At 42.1% G+C, this 13,684-nt stretch overlaps 1 protein-coding gene across 1 annotated transcript; it reads right to left on the bottom strand.

Moving 5' to 3' along the window:
- Positions 1-8,195: 8,195 nt before the first annotated feature.
- On the bottom strand, positions 8,196-13,465 carry LOC139935109 (alpha-(1,3)-fucosyltransferase 7-like). The gene is made up of 3 exons (XM_071929570.1): positions 13,384-13,465; positions 10,548-10,616; positions 8,196-9,720 (listed from the first exon to the last, which is right to left on the bottom strand). The coding sequence occupies exons 2-3, from the start codon at positions 10,557-10,559 to the stop codon at positions 8,491-8,493; spliced, it is 1,242 nt and encodes a 413-aa protein (XP_071785671.1). The 5' UTR covers positions 10,560-10,616; positions 13,384-13,465; the 3' UTR covers positions 8,196-8,490.
- Between the last annotated feature and the right edge of the window lie 219 nt (positions 13,466-13,684).

The following is a 13,684-nucleotide window of genomic DNA, read 5'->3' as shown; positions in this document are numbered from 1 at the left end:
TCGCCATCCCATCACGGTCTTCCTTAGCGTACAGCTCTTGTGTGATGATGGGGTATCGAGGGATGATGAGCCCGGGGCAGCACATGGCAGGAGAAGATACTTTTTCACTCAACGTTGGGCAGCAGAACACCGGACAAGAGGAACGTGGCCTCGGTGTGTTTGCTACAATGCCCTCATAGCACTCGTCACCTGAGTATCCACAACAGCCATCGTTGTACAGTTGGGCATCACGTTCGGGTACTGAGAAGTAAAGCCATTGACTGTATGGTTGTCGATAGCCTCTTAAGTATGCCTCCTTCAACTCGGCCAGTGTACATTGGTTAGCGTCTAAATCAGAGCAAGCTTGTGCCTGTCCATTACGGTCAGTAACATCGTAACTCTGACTCGTTATAGTGATTAGATTTGATGTATCGTATTCTGTGTAGGACACTCCAGTCGTGTTCACCAGGATCTTGCTATCAGGTACAGAGTACCAGAAGCTGGTAGCAATAGGTACATGTATGTCTCGGTAGTAGCCAGTCTCGTAGGCTTGATGTATCTCCCATGGTTGACACAGGTGCTGGTTGGCTCTTTGACACTCGGACGAAGCAGAGTCGTGTGAATCTATGCGACGAGGTGTAGCTGTTGATGAAGACACAGTGAACAATATGGAAAGGTTTTCGGTAACACCATGTGATGACTATCTCTTAACGAGTTGGGGTGGTTCTAAAGAGAACCGTTGGTTTCAACTCAGTGTTTCGATCAGCGCTTTCTCCAGAAGGCGATCAGAACATACTGATCGAAACGTCGAGTTGCAAAAAAAGGTTTCTTTTCAGAACCACCCTAGAGATAGTCATTTTACAGGGTGTTACCGCAAACCTTTCCATATCATATTTCCACCATGCAAAGTTACTGTTTTCAATTACCGCACCAAGTGAGGGAAAAATATTAATATTGAGGGGGGGGGGGAGAGATATAATGACATACCTCGTATGTGGGTTCGGATTAGCTTGAGCTGTTTCATAAACATCGGCTGCAAATCAAATGAAATAAAACGAAATATAAGTCGATTGGGAAATATACAGTCTCCCTCTTACTCGAACTTTATTTTTTCTTCAAATTTGCACTTCAAGCAATTTGTACTCAAACCAACTCGTACGCCAACTATAAATCGTACTCAAACGAAGTCTTCACTACCAACTCATCCGACCAGCTCGTACTCCAACCAACTAGTCCAACCAGCTCGTACTCCATGCCATATCGTACTCCATCCACCTCGCAAACCAGCTCGCACGTCAACCAAGTCGTCCAACCAGCTCGTCCTCTACCAACTTATCCGATCAGCTCGTACTCCAACCAACTCGTCCAACCAGCTCGTACTCCATGCCCTATCGTACTCCATCCAACTCGCAAACCAGTTTGTACGCCAACCATTCGTCCAACCAGCTCTTACTTGAACCAACTCGTCCAACCAGCTCGTACTCAACCAACTTGTCAAACCAGCTCGTACGCCAACCAAGTCGTCCAACCAGCTCGTCGTCCTCTACCAACTCATCCAACCAGCTCGTTCTCTGACAAACTCGCCACCAGCTTGTACGCCAACCAATCGTCCAACAGCTCTTACTTAAACTAACTCATCCAACCAGCTCGTACTCTAACAAACTCGCCAAACCAGATCGTACTCCAACCAACTTGTCAAACCAGCTCGTCCTCTACTAACTCAACCAACCAGCTCGTACTCCAACCAACTCGTCCAAACAGCCCGTACTCTAACAAACTTATCAAACCAGCTCGTACTCCAACCATCTCGTCCGTGCCAGCTCTTACTGGCATCCATGGAGGAAGGAAGAGAAGGAGCTCGAACGACCCGCAAAACCGCAGAGTAACAAAATAATACCCTGACAATGCCCCTGTCTGACCAGTGGAAAAAGATAGCAGACCTCCAGCTGGACGGCCGATCAACGAGCAGGATTAGACCTCTTTGTACAGAAGGTGTGGTACCGCCAGACTGCACCGTTGCCTTAGTGTAAATTTGAATCATTGGAGACAAGAATTGTGAAAATACACGTTTTCATTTACCGTTTGTATTTCACGGAAACATCATGGCATATTTTTACATTTTTTGTGACTTTTCGGTCACTAGCGGTGGTTCAAAATTTGGGTATTAGCACACGAGGGTAGTTGGTATTCAATTGTGTTTTTCGATTTGGTGGGCACAAGTGTCCACAATTTTTATCAGGTCTCAAAAAAGTTGTTTTTTTTCTGTATTATTTCCATACGACATACGACACCATAGTTGAGTGAAGAACCAAGTGCGCACGCGCAAACTCACATACGCCAGGTCGCCCATTGTCTGTATAAGGTATGGGGTGATTTTTATGAGGTGTCGTTAAACGACCGCGGTACCACGGGTTCGACTTTTGAAGTCCCTTCGTTCGAGCTCCTTCTCTTCCTTCCTCCATGCTGCAACCAACTCGTTCAACCAACTCGTACGCAACCAACTCGTCCAACCATCTCGTACCCCTATTACCAACTCATCCAATCAGCTCGTTCTCCAACATACTCGCCACCAGCTCGTATGCCAACCAATCGTCCAACCAACTCTTACTGCAACCAACTCGTGCAACCAGCTAGATCGTACCCACCCCTACCAACTAGTGCACGCAACAAACCAAAGTGCTATGAGAAACCATTTTGTTTTCCTTTTTAAGCATTTGAAAATACTCTGCTAGGGTAAAAGCAGTAGGCCATCGGTTTTTGTTTTTGCATTTTTATTACGTCATCATTGCAAGCAACTTTCAACGGCTAATTCATTGCCACATAGTAAACAGTTTAGCGAAATTGATGGTATATGCGCTCTACAAAAGCTTTCGTTTAGTTATAGCTAAGTATATGCACACCTTTGTGATCAGGTACGGATTTCACTAATAAGACAACAGTATATATAAATATTTCAATATGCAAAATTACTGCGTAAACTGTCTACCTTACCTCCTCTGGTCCATAATAGTAGCTACCGTTCCACTCCACCATAGCCGGCGGGTACTGCGACGCTGTAGCCCCGTTCAGCTCACACACCTTATCCTGCTCGGAGTAGTTGATGGAGAAACATCGAGTATCAGACAGACACAAATTGCCGCAGCTGATCACCGAAATACCCGCCAAGGTTCGGTATCCGTACCCGTGTAGGATCAAGTCGGCTATGCCACTGAAATACAGGCTTCGAGAGGTGCCGGCGGTTGCATTTTGACAGAGCTTGGCTGCCCCGACCGAAAGCAAACAAATGACCGTCAAAAAGAGAACACAAACCATCTCGGAACAATTTTGTGTGTGCAAAAATCAGTTTATTCACTTGATATCAATCGTTCAGTTGGTATCTTGGAAGTGGGTGGAAAGAAATGTTCAATAGAAGTAGATGATGCCACTAAAATCGCACAAGTCTTTAACTTCCTCTCAATTCAAGATTGCTGAATTAAAATTTCAGCTCATACCTTTCAGTTGTGGCACGAGTTGAAATGACAAACGCAGTTACGACGCGGTGGTAGCTTTTGAAGCAGCACTCCAAAAGAAATATGAATAACACGCTCTTCTCATACACTTTTCAAAGGCACCAGTCGACCCGCCCACTCTCGAAGTGGTGACGTCACTCGATTTGCATATTCTGCGTTCCAAAGATGGCGTGCGTCTAAGGAAAGTTGGTACACTGCTTCTTGCATCAGCAAACATGTGTTATTAAATTAAAAAATAAATGTATGATACCAGGGACGTAGGCGGGACTTGTTATACAGACCGTTCTCAGGTGGCTATTTGTGTGATTTATTGACATGTCTGCAGTTATCACACGACCAATACATGGTGTTTGTTAACTGCCAATAATTATTGGTCCGCTGGACATTGATTGCATTGTTTGACTAACATTTTAAAGAGTCTATGTTTTTGTTGTACTGTTATCCAGAGGACACGCCCTGTACAGTGGGGAAGGTAAAACAATTGCTTTTAATGTAATCTTTGAAAAAAATTATAAAAGTACGCTCTGTTTAAATTATGACGTCAGTATATGTGCCATGAAGATTATACTTCCAAATTTTAAAATATTGCCCCACATAAAATAAGCACAAGTTATTCAAAATTTGCATTTTAATACTTTTTTTACGACAAGTGGTCGTTTCATTTCAATGTTTCGCTGGCTCTTATTTATCCATTCACTTCAAGAACCGCTTTCCTATATTTGTCTCTCAATAATGAAAGGTCATTCTTGGAAATGTAAGTTTTTGTTAATACACCATCCACTCTATAATCGAATCAACCATTAAAACATAGTATCAAATTAGGCAATCCCAATTTAAAAGGCAGTGAACAGTATTGGTAATTACTCAAAATAATTATTACCATAAAACCTTTCTTTGGTGACGAGTAATGGGGAGAGGTTGATATTATAAAACATTGTGAGAAACGGCTCCCTCTGAAGTGCATGGTTTTCGAGCACGAAGTAGTTTTCCACGAAATTCTAAGCTTGAGGTCTCGAAATCAGCTTGAGGTCTAAACGCACACAACTTCGTGTGACAAGGGTATTTTTTCTCTCATTATTATCTCGCAAGTTCGATGACCGATTGAGCTCAAATTTTCACAGGTTTGTTATTTTATGCATATGTTGGGATACACCAACTGTGAAGGCTAGTCTTTGACAATTACCAATAGTGTCCACTGCCTTTAAAGCTTTCAGTTTGTCATAATGGATGCGTTCGATTGGCTTCCCCGGGTCGACCCTGCGGAGCTCATTGGGATGAGCCCATGACAAGAGCTAAGTGGTGACTTCAGGACGCTTGGTGGCAGCAGACTTACCAGGTAAAATCCGTTGTTCTCGATAATGTGCGCATGCTCATAACTACGTAAACAATGGCAATTTCTCAAAATCTCCCATTGAACGATCACTCGCCCACCAGTGGAGACGTCGTGCACCTCGGACCAGCCCCAAGTGACCCACTCCACAAGCAGGGCACAAACGTACCGGGGGCAGACCGGGGTCGTTCTCGGGGAAGCTAATCGATCGCACCCATCTAGCTGTTTATATAAATTACGAAAAACCCGTCTCGATGTTGTATTTTAGAATGTTGCAAAAAAAAACTTCAATATCACCGAAAAGAGTTGGCAATGATGGAGTAAAAATAAGTGTACAATGTAGTCACTATTAAACTTGTAACTATAGCAACCCTTGAAATGACAACAGCCAGACACAATAATAACGGACGCGTATTAACGACTCTTTAATTGTTCAACTCAAACTTGTGTTGCTGGTGCGTTTTAAATTAACTTTTAAAACGAATCAAGGTGAGCCAAGATTCATATCGATTATTTTGAGGCTGCGTGATTTTAGCTAAATTTAGGCGTAAATGAACAATTGCAAGATGTTCAAGAAGAACGGAAATAATACCGGTGTCGCGGTCTCATATGTCTGGTGTGCTCAAAGCTCCGGACTACCAAATACGGTAGTGTTACGTCATGCCATACCTGCGCACAGCAATCAAAAGTAGTCGATTTTAGTGCAGGGCTGAGTCGACTCTGTTTTGCTCGAGTTGTCATGGCGGCGTCCACAGGTAAATCGTGTGATGAACGAGTTATCATCGACTACAGTATTATAAAAAACAGACGAGTATGAACCCTCAATGCGCTTCACAAACAATAAACATTAACAAAAATACTAAATGTGCCAACAAAATGCAACCTGAACAGAAAATATCAATATAAGAACAAAAATAGGTCTCTGAGATTTGTTTAATTCCCATTTCCCATCCCGTATAATTACAAACCCATTCCCATTACATTTCCCATTCGCTGTATACCAATCACGGTTTTACCATGGAGGAAGGAATAGAAGGAGCTCGAACGAAGGGACTTCAAAAGTCGAACCTGCGGTACCGCGGTCGTTTAACAACACCTCGTAATCACCGACATACCTTATACAGACAATGGGCGACCTGGCGTATGTGAGTTTGCGCGTGCGCACTTGGTTCTTCACTCAACCATGGTGTCGTATGTCGTATGGATATAATACAGAAAAACAATTGTGTACATTTGTGCTCACCAAATCGAAAAACACAATAGAATACCAACCCCCCTCGTGTGCTAATACCCAAATTTTGAACTACCGCTAGTGACCGGAAAGTAAAAAAAAAATGAAAAAAATATGCAATGATGTTTCAGTGAAACACCACAAACGGTATATGAAAACGTGTATAATTCACAAATTCTTGTCTCCAATGATTCAACTTTACACGAAGGCAACGGTGCAGAGCGGCGGTACCGCACGTTCTGTACAAAGAAATCTAATCCTGCTCGTTAAAGGGACACACCGGCTCACCGTTTACGCAATTTAGGGGTGTAGAATCATAAATAATGTTTTTATAGATGGTTGCTGTAAGAAAAATTATCAAAATGTCTCGTATTTAGCGAAAAATAATTTTAAAAAACCAAAGCGGCCATATAACAAGCTTCCGTTACACGGACTCTTTGAATGTGAATCTTACGTTCCATTTTCACCATAATTTACATTTTGTAGCGATAATTTGAATACATGATCTTTTTCGTCAATTATTCGTAAATAATTTTGTAAAAAAAAGATATAAATTTGGTTAAGTAAGTTACTTTTAGACAGCTGAAAGTAAAACTAGCCCGGAAGGTCACGTGATTGTTTGTACCACTTTTTGGTTAGAACAATCACGCGACCTGCGTTTTTGTCTTAAAATGCTCAAAAACGGCTAGACTTGATGATTTTTTTTAAGGACTGTTCTTCTTCATTCCTGGAAGACCGTTGAAGTCATATCTTAGTCTATTTTGTAGCCCAAATAGCCCAATTCGGCCGGTGTGTCCCTTTAATCGGCCGTCCAGCTGGAGGTCTCCTATCTTTTCCCACAGGTTATAGACGGGGGCATTGTCAGGGTATTCTTTTGTTACTCTGCGGTTTTGCGGGTCGTTCGAGCTCATTCTATTCCTTCCTCCATGGTTTTACCAAGGTGTCCGCATTTTCCCATCCCGTATAATTACACCCCCCATTCTCTTAAAGGTATACGCTGTATGTCAATCACGGTTTTACCAAGGTATCCGCCTTTTCCCATTCCGTATAAATATAAGTTAATTATAAGTATTAACCCATTCCCAACAGGGTTATCCTGTACATCAATCACATTATGCCAAGGTGTCCGCCCGCTGTATACCAATCACTGTTATAGCAAGGTTGCCGCATTTTCCCATTCCGTATAAATATAAGTTAATTATAAGTATTAACCCATTCCCAACAGGGTTATCCTGTATATCAATCACATTATGCTAAGGTGTCCGCCCGCTGTATACCAATCACTGTTATAGCAATGTTGCCGCATTTTCCCATTCCGTATAACTACAAACCCATCCCCATCAGAGGTATAACAACTGTACGTCAATAACGGTTATACCATGGAGGTAGCTACCTCTATGGTTATACCATGGAGGAAGGAAGAGAAGGAGCTCCAACGAAGGGACTTCAAAAGTCGAACCTGCGGTACCGCGGTCGTTTAACGACACCTCGTAATCACCCACATACCTTATACAGACAATGGGCGACCTGGCGTATGTGAGTTTGCGCGTGCGCACTTGGTTCTTCACTCAACTATGGTGTCGTATGTCGTATGGATATAATACAGAAAAAAAAACTTTGAGACCTGAAAAAAATTGTGTACACTTGTGCCCACCAAATCGAAAAACACAATTGAATACCAACCACCCTCGTGTGCTAATACCCACATTTTGAACCACCGCTATAGTGACCGGAAAGTCACAAAAAATGTAAAAATATGCCATGATGTTTCCATGACACACCACAAACGGTAAATGAAAACGTGTATATTCACAATTCTTGTCTCCAATGATTCAACTTTACAAGCAGGCAAGAGCGCAGACTGGCGCTCGAACGACCCGCAAAACCGCAGAGTAACAAAAGAATACTCTGACAATGCCCCTGTCTGACCAGTGGAAAAAGATAGAGGACCTCCAGCTGGACGGCCGATTAACGAGCGGGATTAAATCTCTTTGTACAGAACGGGTGGTACCGCCAGTCTGCGCTCTTGCCATCTTGTAAAGTTGAATCATTGGAGACAAGAATTGTGAATAAATATACACGTTTTCATTTACCGTTTGTGGTGTTTCACTGAAACATCATGGCATAAAAAAAATCATAAACGATGCAGAAATCCCAAATTAGTACGAAGGTAGGAAGTGTCTCGTGAGAAGGTACGAAGTGACTCGTGAGAAGGTACGAAGTGTCTTGTAAGAAGGTACGAAGTGTCCAAGGTACGAAGTGTCCAAAGTCACTTCGCACCTTGAAAAGGTACGAAGTGTCCAGGGTACGAAGTGGCAAAGGTACGAAGTGTCCTGACACCCAATAAAAACACTAAGCCTACGTTAAAAAAAAAAAAAAAAAAAAAATACCTCAAAAACCCTTGAAAAATTGATGTTTCCCTGTATGCTTTTTGTTGTGTTTCACCAAGGGACCCATTTTACACCGAAATTTGACACTGGTTGACCCCTGTTTGAAGCCCTACACGATTTTGCGAATTGGCTGTTTCTAACCGGTACTCTCTTCAACTCTCCCCGTTTAACTTTCTCTATTATCGGTATAACTTTGCAGAAGGCGGAGGGGGTCCACCTTGGGTTCGGGACTGCAATGCTCCTACCCTTGTATCGCCATTCTAAATAGTGGGCATACAGCTCAGGTTTGGAGTCCAACAGTTTTAGGTAATCCGCTAGCTCTTTCATGTTCTTGTAGTCACCGACGTAAATGAATGAGTTGGGCGGTGCAAGTTCCTCGTAAACTTTCCTGGGGGCGCCGTTGACGATCGGGACAGCCCCTTGCTGGAGCGGTTTCCCCCAAAACTTCTCCGTAATGTAATCACCACATTCCGTATTCTCCAATGACAGGTAAAATTTATATTGGTGCAACAAGTCCACCGAACATTTCCTCTTTTTGTCGCATTTTAAGTTCCCGCATCTTCCGTACATATCGATGGGAATCAACTTCTTCAATTCGTGCACAAAGGCAGTCCTTGGCCAGTAAGTGCTGTAACAGTTACTGGCTATCCACGCGACCAATTTGCTTTTTCCTTCAACCCATTCTTCGGGTGATTTTGTCTGATTTGTCATAGGCACCCCTGGTTCGTAGAATCCATACCGAGCGCTGATCTCAGAGCCCCGGTGGTACGTCCAGGTGGCGTGGACTGGAAGGGTGAAACCTCTGCCGGCGTTTCGCGGGTTTTCCCGTGAGTGATATATCCACGCCTGGGTGGGGTTTGCGGGTGCGGCCACGCCCTTAAGGTTGCTCTTCAAAATGAAGACAACTGCATCCATCCCTGCAAGGACTTTCTTTCCATCAGCGAATGAGAGCTCAAGATTACAGTGATTGGCACAACGTATGTTTTTAGCATTTAATCTTCGAAACCCGCGGCTTCCAATCAATTGGACCCTGTAATGACACTGGCCCTCGGATGCTGAAGAGTTCGGTGAAATGTTCTTGGCAGTGGTAGTTTGATTACTTGTTAGTAATTTGGTATTTGTGGACAGTACTTTGCTGTGGAATAATCGTGAAGGAGGCGGATCATGAGCAACTTTGTGATTGTTCGTCATGTTTACACTTTTATAGACGCTTGGTAAAGTCGTCCAGTAATATCCCTGTATAATCAGACCGACACTGAAAACGCCACAGACGATTTGTTTCTAAAGACAGAAAAAAAAATGGAACACTGTATTGGAAAAAATAGTTTTACAATTAGTGTGGATTTAAAGTCTTATGAGTGTTTGGAGCATACATTTCTTACAAAACTCTGACTACCTTTAATCGTGTCACATCCTGAGTAGCACATCGACCAACTCGATTTCACAAGTAACTTAAAACTAAGTAAATAATGTATAATTACATCCCATCACCCAAACTAAAGAAACAAAGAAACAGTAAAAATGACAAGAAGGGCTTGAAATTGAATACAAAAAGACAACCAGTACTTAAGTAAATAAAGTAGTTTGAAAATTTAAACAATTATTACAACACTCTAAAAACAAAGGAAAAGTAAACAACCATTCTGATTCCTCGCCCCAATCAAGAAGCGAATATCGGGGGCAACTTTGGCTGGGGCGACTTTGCCAGGGGCGACTTTGTGAGGAGATTACTTTGAGAGGGGCGACTTTGTAAGTGAGGGGACAAACTTTCTAGAGGCGACTTTGTAGTGTGCGACCCTGCGGGCAACTTTGCTGGGACGATTAGACTGGTTTCCGAGCAGACGATCATGGAATGGTCAGAAAAGTTTCTCGCTGGAAACACACTAAACTAAATGGCCCATATATGGCCTTTTCGCTCACGACATAAAACATTTCACTGCGAACTAACTTTCGAAAAGCAATTCAAATAGTAAACTAAAGTTAGCGTAGATGTATCCGGCAGGATATTTTGCTGACTGAACCAATGGAGATGGAGATGAGATGGAGAACTAAAAAGTACCGAAATAATATACCACTGCGAGTAATGTGTTAAAGAATACTTCACTCACCGCTGTCGCCATTTTGAGCTTGAATGCTATAGCACCAACAGGAGGAATATTCAAAACAAAATGCCGATTCTGAAATGAATAAAAAATAATGGGATTTGAGGCATTACATATTGAGGTATTGATAAAATGTTATAGGCTTGTAGTAACAGCATGTGAATCTACTTGCTGGGTATACCATTATTTTGTTCTTTTCTGAACTTCTTGCTTTATATTCTACCACCGCGGAGTAGATTTTTCGGAACTGGGAAAGAAAAAAATATAATCAACCCACCAAGTAGATACACACATTGTGTTACCGCGAGCCTAATAACAATTGAATATTTTTAGTCAGTTTGGCGCAGTGGTGGCGCAGTCATGGTGTCTTGCCTTGCCTTCCACCTCTAGGGACCCGGTTCGAATCCTACTGGGGCCACTATGTGGGTGGATTTTTAGTCCCTATTTTGACGTCTTGGTTTTCCCTGGAAAAATTCTCTGGGGTTTTCCTCCCACTTCTAAAAATGAAACTTCTTCATTGTCTTCTCACCTCGTCTCATGTAGATGTAACATTGTTTTCTAACTTTAAAATAGGTAATAATCAAATGAGCAGACAAATGAGTAAGTTTCGGTTTTAGAAACTCCCCAATAAACTAGAATACAAATATTGACTGTTTCGAGTGCCAATGGTTAAAACTACGACTCCCGAGGTGATCCCCGGAGCGTTATATTTTCCCAAGACGCAGCCGAGGGAAAATGGAACGGTGCGGGGATCACCGAGGGAGTCGGAGTTTTTAACCATAGCCCGAGTTAAAGAAGTCAATATTTTTTTTTAACTCCCCACAGACTAATCATCTTTTTACATTTAACGTTCGTACGCGCGTTTCAAATACACAGATGCACAACTGATTGGGTTCGAGGTGGGTAAAAATTAGACGTCTGAGTATATACTGCACGCCGCGGCGTGTGATATATAGTCGTCGGGCTATCACACGGCAAACGATGCACTATCACACGACCGCCGTCTAGTAAAACTAAGACATATCATGTGACGCGCTCTAAACCAATGAAAATGAAGAATATTTGTCAGGGGTGTTATAAAAGACGATAAATCGTGTGAGCAGATGAGGCTGTCCTCCCTTGATACCAAGTTTTTTAGACAGATTTTAGCTTGTTTCTAAACCAACTTTGATTATATGAATGATTTTAACCTTCACGTTTTATCGCAATTTTATTCAAACACAGGGCCACAAACAATCTGAAATTATAGCATGACAGATTCCATGTTATAATCAACCACAAGTTATCACTGATTGGGCCTTTGAAACACTATAGGGTCTATTTTGAAACAAAATTTCGCAAACAGCAAGGAAATGTTAAAACGGTGGACAACCAAAAACACCCAAGGGCAAGTTTCATTTTTTTTTTTTTTTTCTTCCAGACTAATGATGGCTATATCAATGCCGCGTTTGTCAACTCGGCGAGCGGCCTTCTATTGTCTAAAAAAACTCTTCAAAGTTTCACAACTTTAAGTGTGATGCGATGGACAACTTTTCATCCTGAAATCCACCTACAATAAACATTCGCGAAAAATACATAGATAGGCTGCCTTAAATCAAATGTGTTTTCACAATCACGGGAGTGTAGTGTTAATGCAGTCTGTTATCGAACAAGCAGGCATTTTGCTAAATAACTCGTTTAAAAAGACAGGATTGTATACCAAAAATGTGCATGCCCACGCTGTGTGTGTGTGGCTGTTTTTTGGTGATTAAATATGACGTTTACTGAGCTGTGACTTCAATGGACGCACTCAAGCGTGTATCAAGTCAGTATAAAAGAAACCAGTGGGTGACAGCACTTTACCAAAAATTAGTGTTTAAATAAGGGTGCGTTCGTTTAATAGCTCCCCTGGGTCTACCCAGGTGCGTTGGAGTTTTTTTTTTCTAGGACGAACGTGGGTAATTATCTGCACACGTTCGTCCTGGGGAAAAAACCGCCACACGTCGGGGTCGACCCAGGGAAGCTAAACGAACGCACCCCAAAGTTGTGCCGAGAAGAGGGGCTGGATGTTGACACTTTATTATACCGAAACTCGAAGCCACTCGCTGCACCCCACAAGGCAGTTTGATTTCCCACACTTGAAAGTGTGATGTTGGAACAGCGACTTCTGTTCGAACGCACTGTTTTCGGAGTAGCCGGAAAGAATACAAATTCCCTCCTTTTCATACGTTTTTAATCATAACAATTGTTAAAGGCAGTGGTCACTATTGGTAATTACTCAAAATAATTATTAGCATAAAACCTTACTTGGTAACGAGTAATGGGGAGAGGTTGGAAGTATAAAACATTGTGAGAAACGGCTCCCTCTGAAGTGGAGTAGTTTTCGAGAAAGAAGCAATTTTCCACGAATTTGATTTCGAGACCTCAAGTTTAGAATTTGAGGTCTCGAAATCAACCATCTGAAAGCTCACAACTTCGTGTGACAAGGGTGTTTTTTCTCTCATAGTTATCTCGCAACTCCGATGACCATTTGAGCTCAAATTTCCACAGGTTTGTTATTTTATGCACATTGACAATTACCAATAGTGTCCACTGCCTTTAAATGCTCGGGTAAAATGATTTCATTAAAGTTTGATTATACAGCTCTTATATAGACGTTATTTTACTAAACAAACCGAGGCTATAACCGTTCTTCGAACCTACTTACCCCCAAATCTCACGTGAAATGATTCACACTGAATGTTTTTTCCTTTGAACAAAATAACTATATAGATAGGGCCTATTAAATGCAATCGATCATTTAATCAAAAGTGCGAATGTAAGCTCTCTTTGGCAATAAACGAAATACACATGAATTAATTACCTGGTGTGTAGTAAAGTTGACTGTATGCGACCACGCGACTGAACCAAACTACAGACCCTACTGGAACCAAGCTTAAACCAAGTCTATGACACCATGGAGGTCCTCCATTACACCAACAATTCTAAAGTAAATGCATTTTTTTCTTTTCTTCTGCAAACCAAGTTGTTCGTTCAACCGGGAAACTGTTGTGCGCTTCAAACCATATAGAGCTGTATATCACTCACTGTGTTATGTTCAATAGATCTCTGCCCCCAAAGTTACGCCTTTTTGGTCTAGCGCCCTCTTGTGTTGCCCTAGTGTT

This window comes from Asterias amurensis, chromosome 3, assembly GCF_032118995.1.
Source record: "Asterias amurensis chromosome 3, ASM3211899v1".
In the NCBI taxonomy this organism is placed as follows: domain Eukaryota; kingdom Metazoa; phylum Echinodermata; class Asteroidea; order Forcipulatida; family Asteriidae; genus Asterias; species Asterias amurensis.
This window is presented reverse-complemented; position numbering and strand designations above follow the sequence as displayed.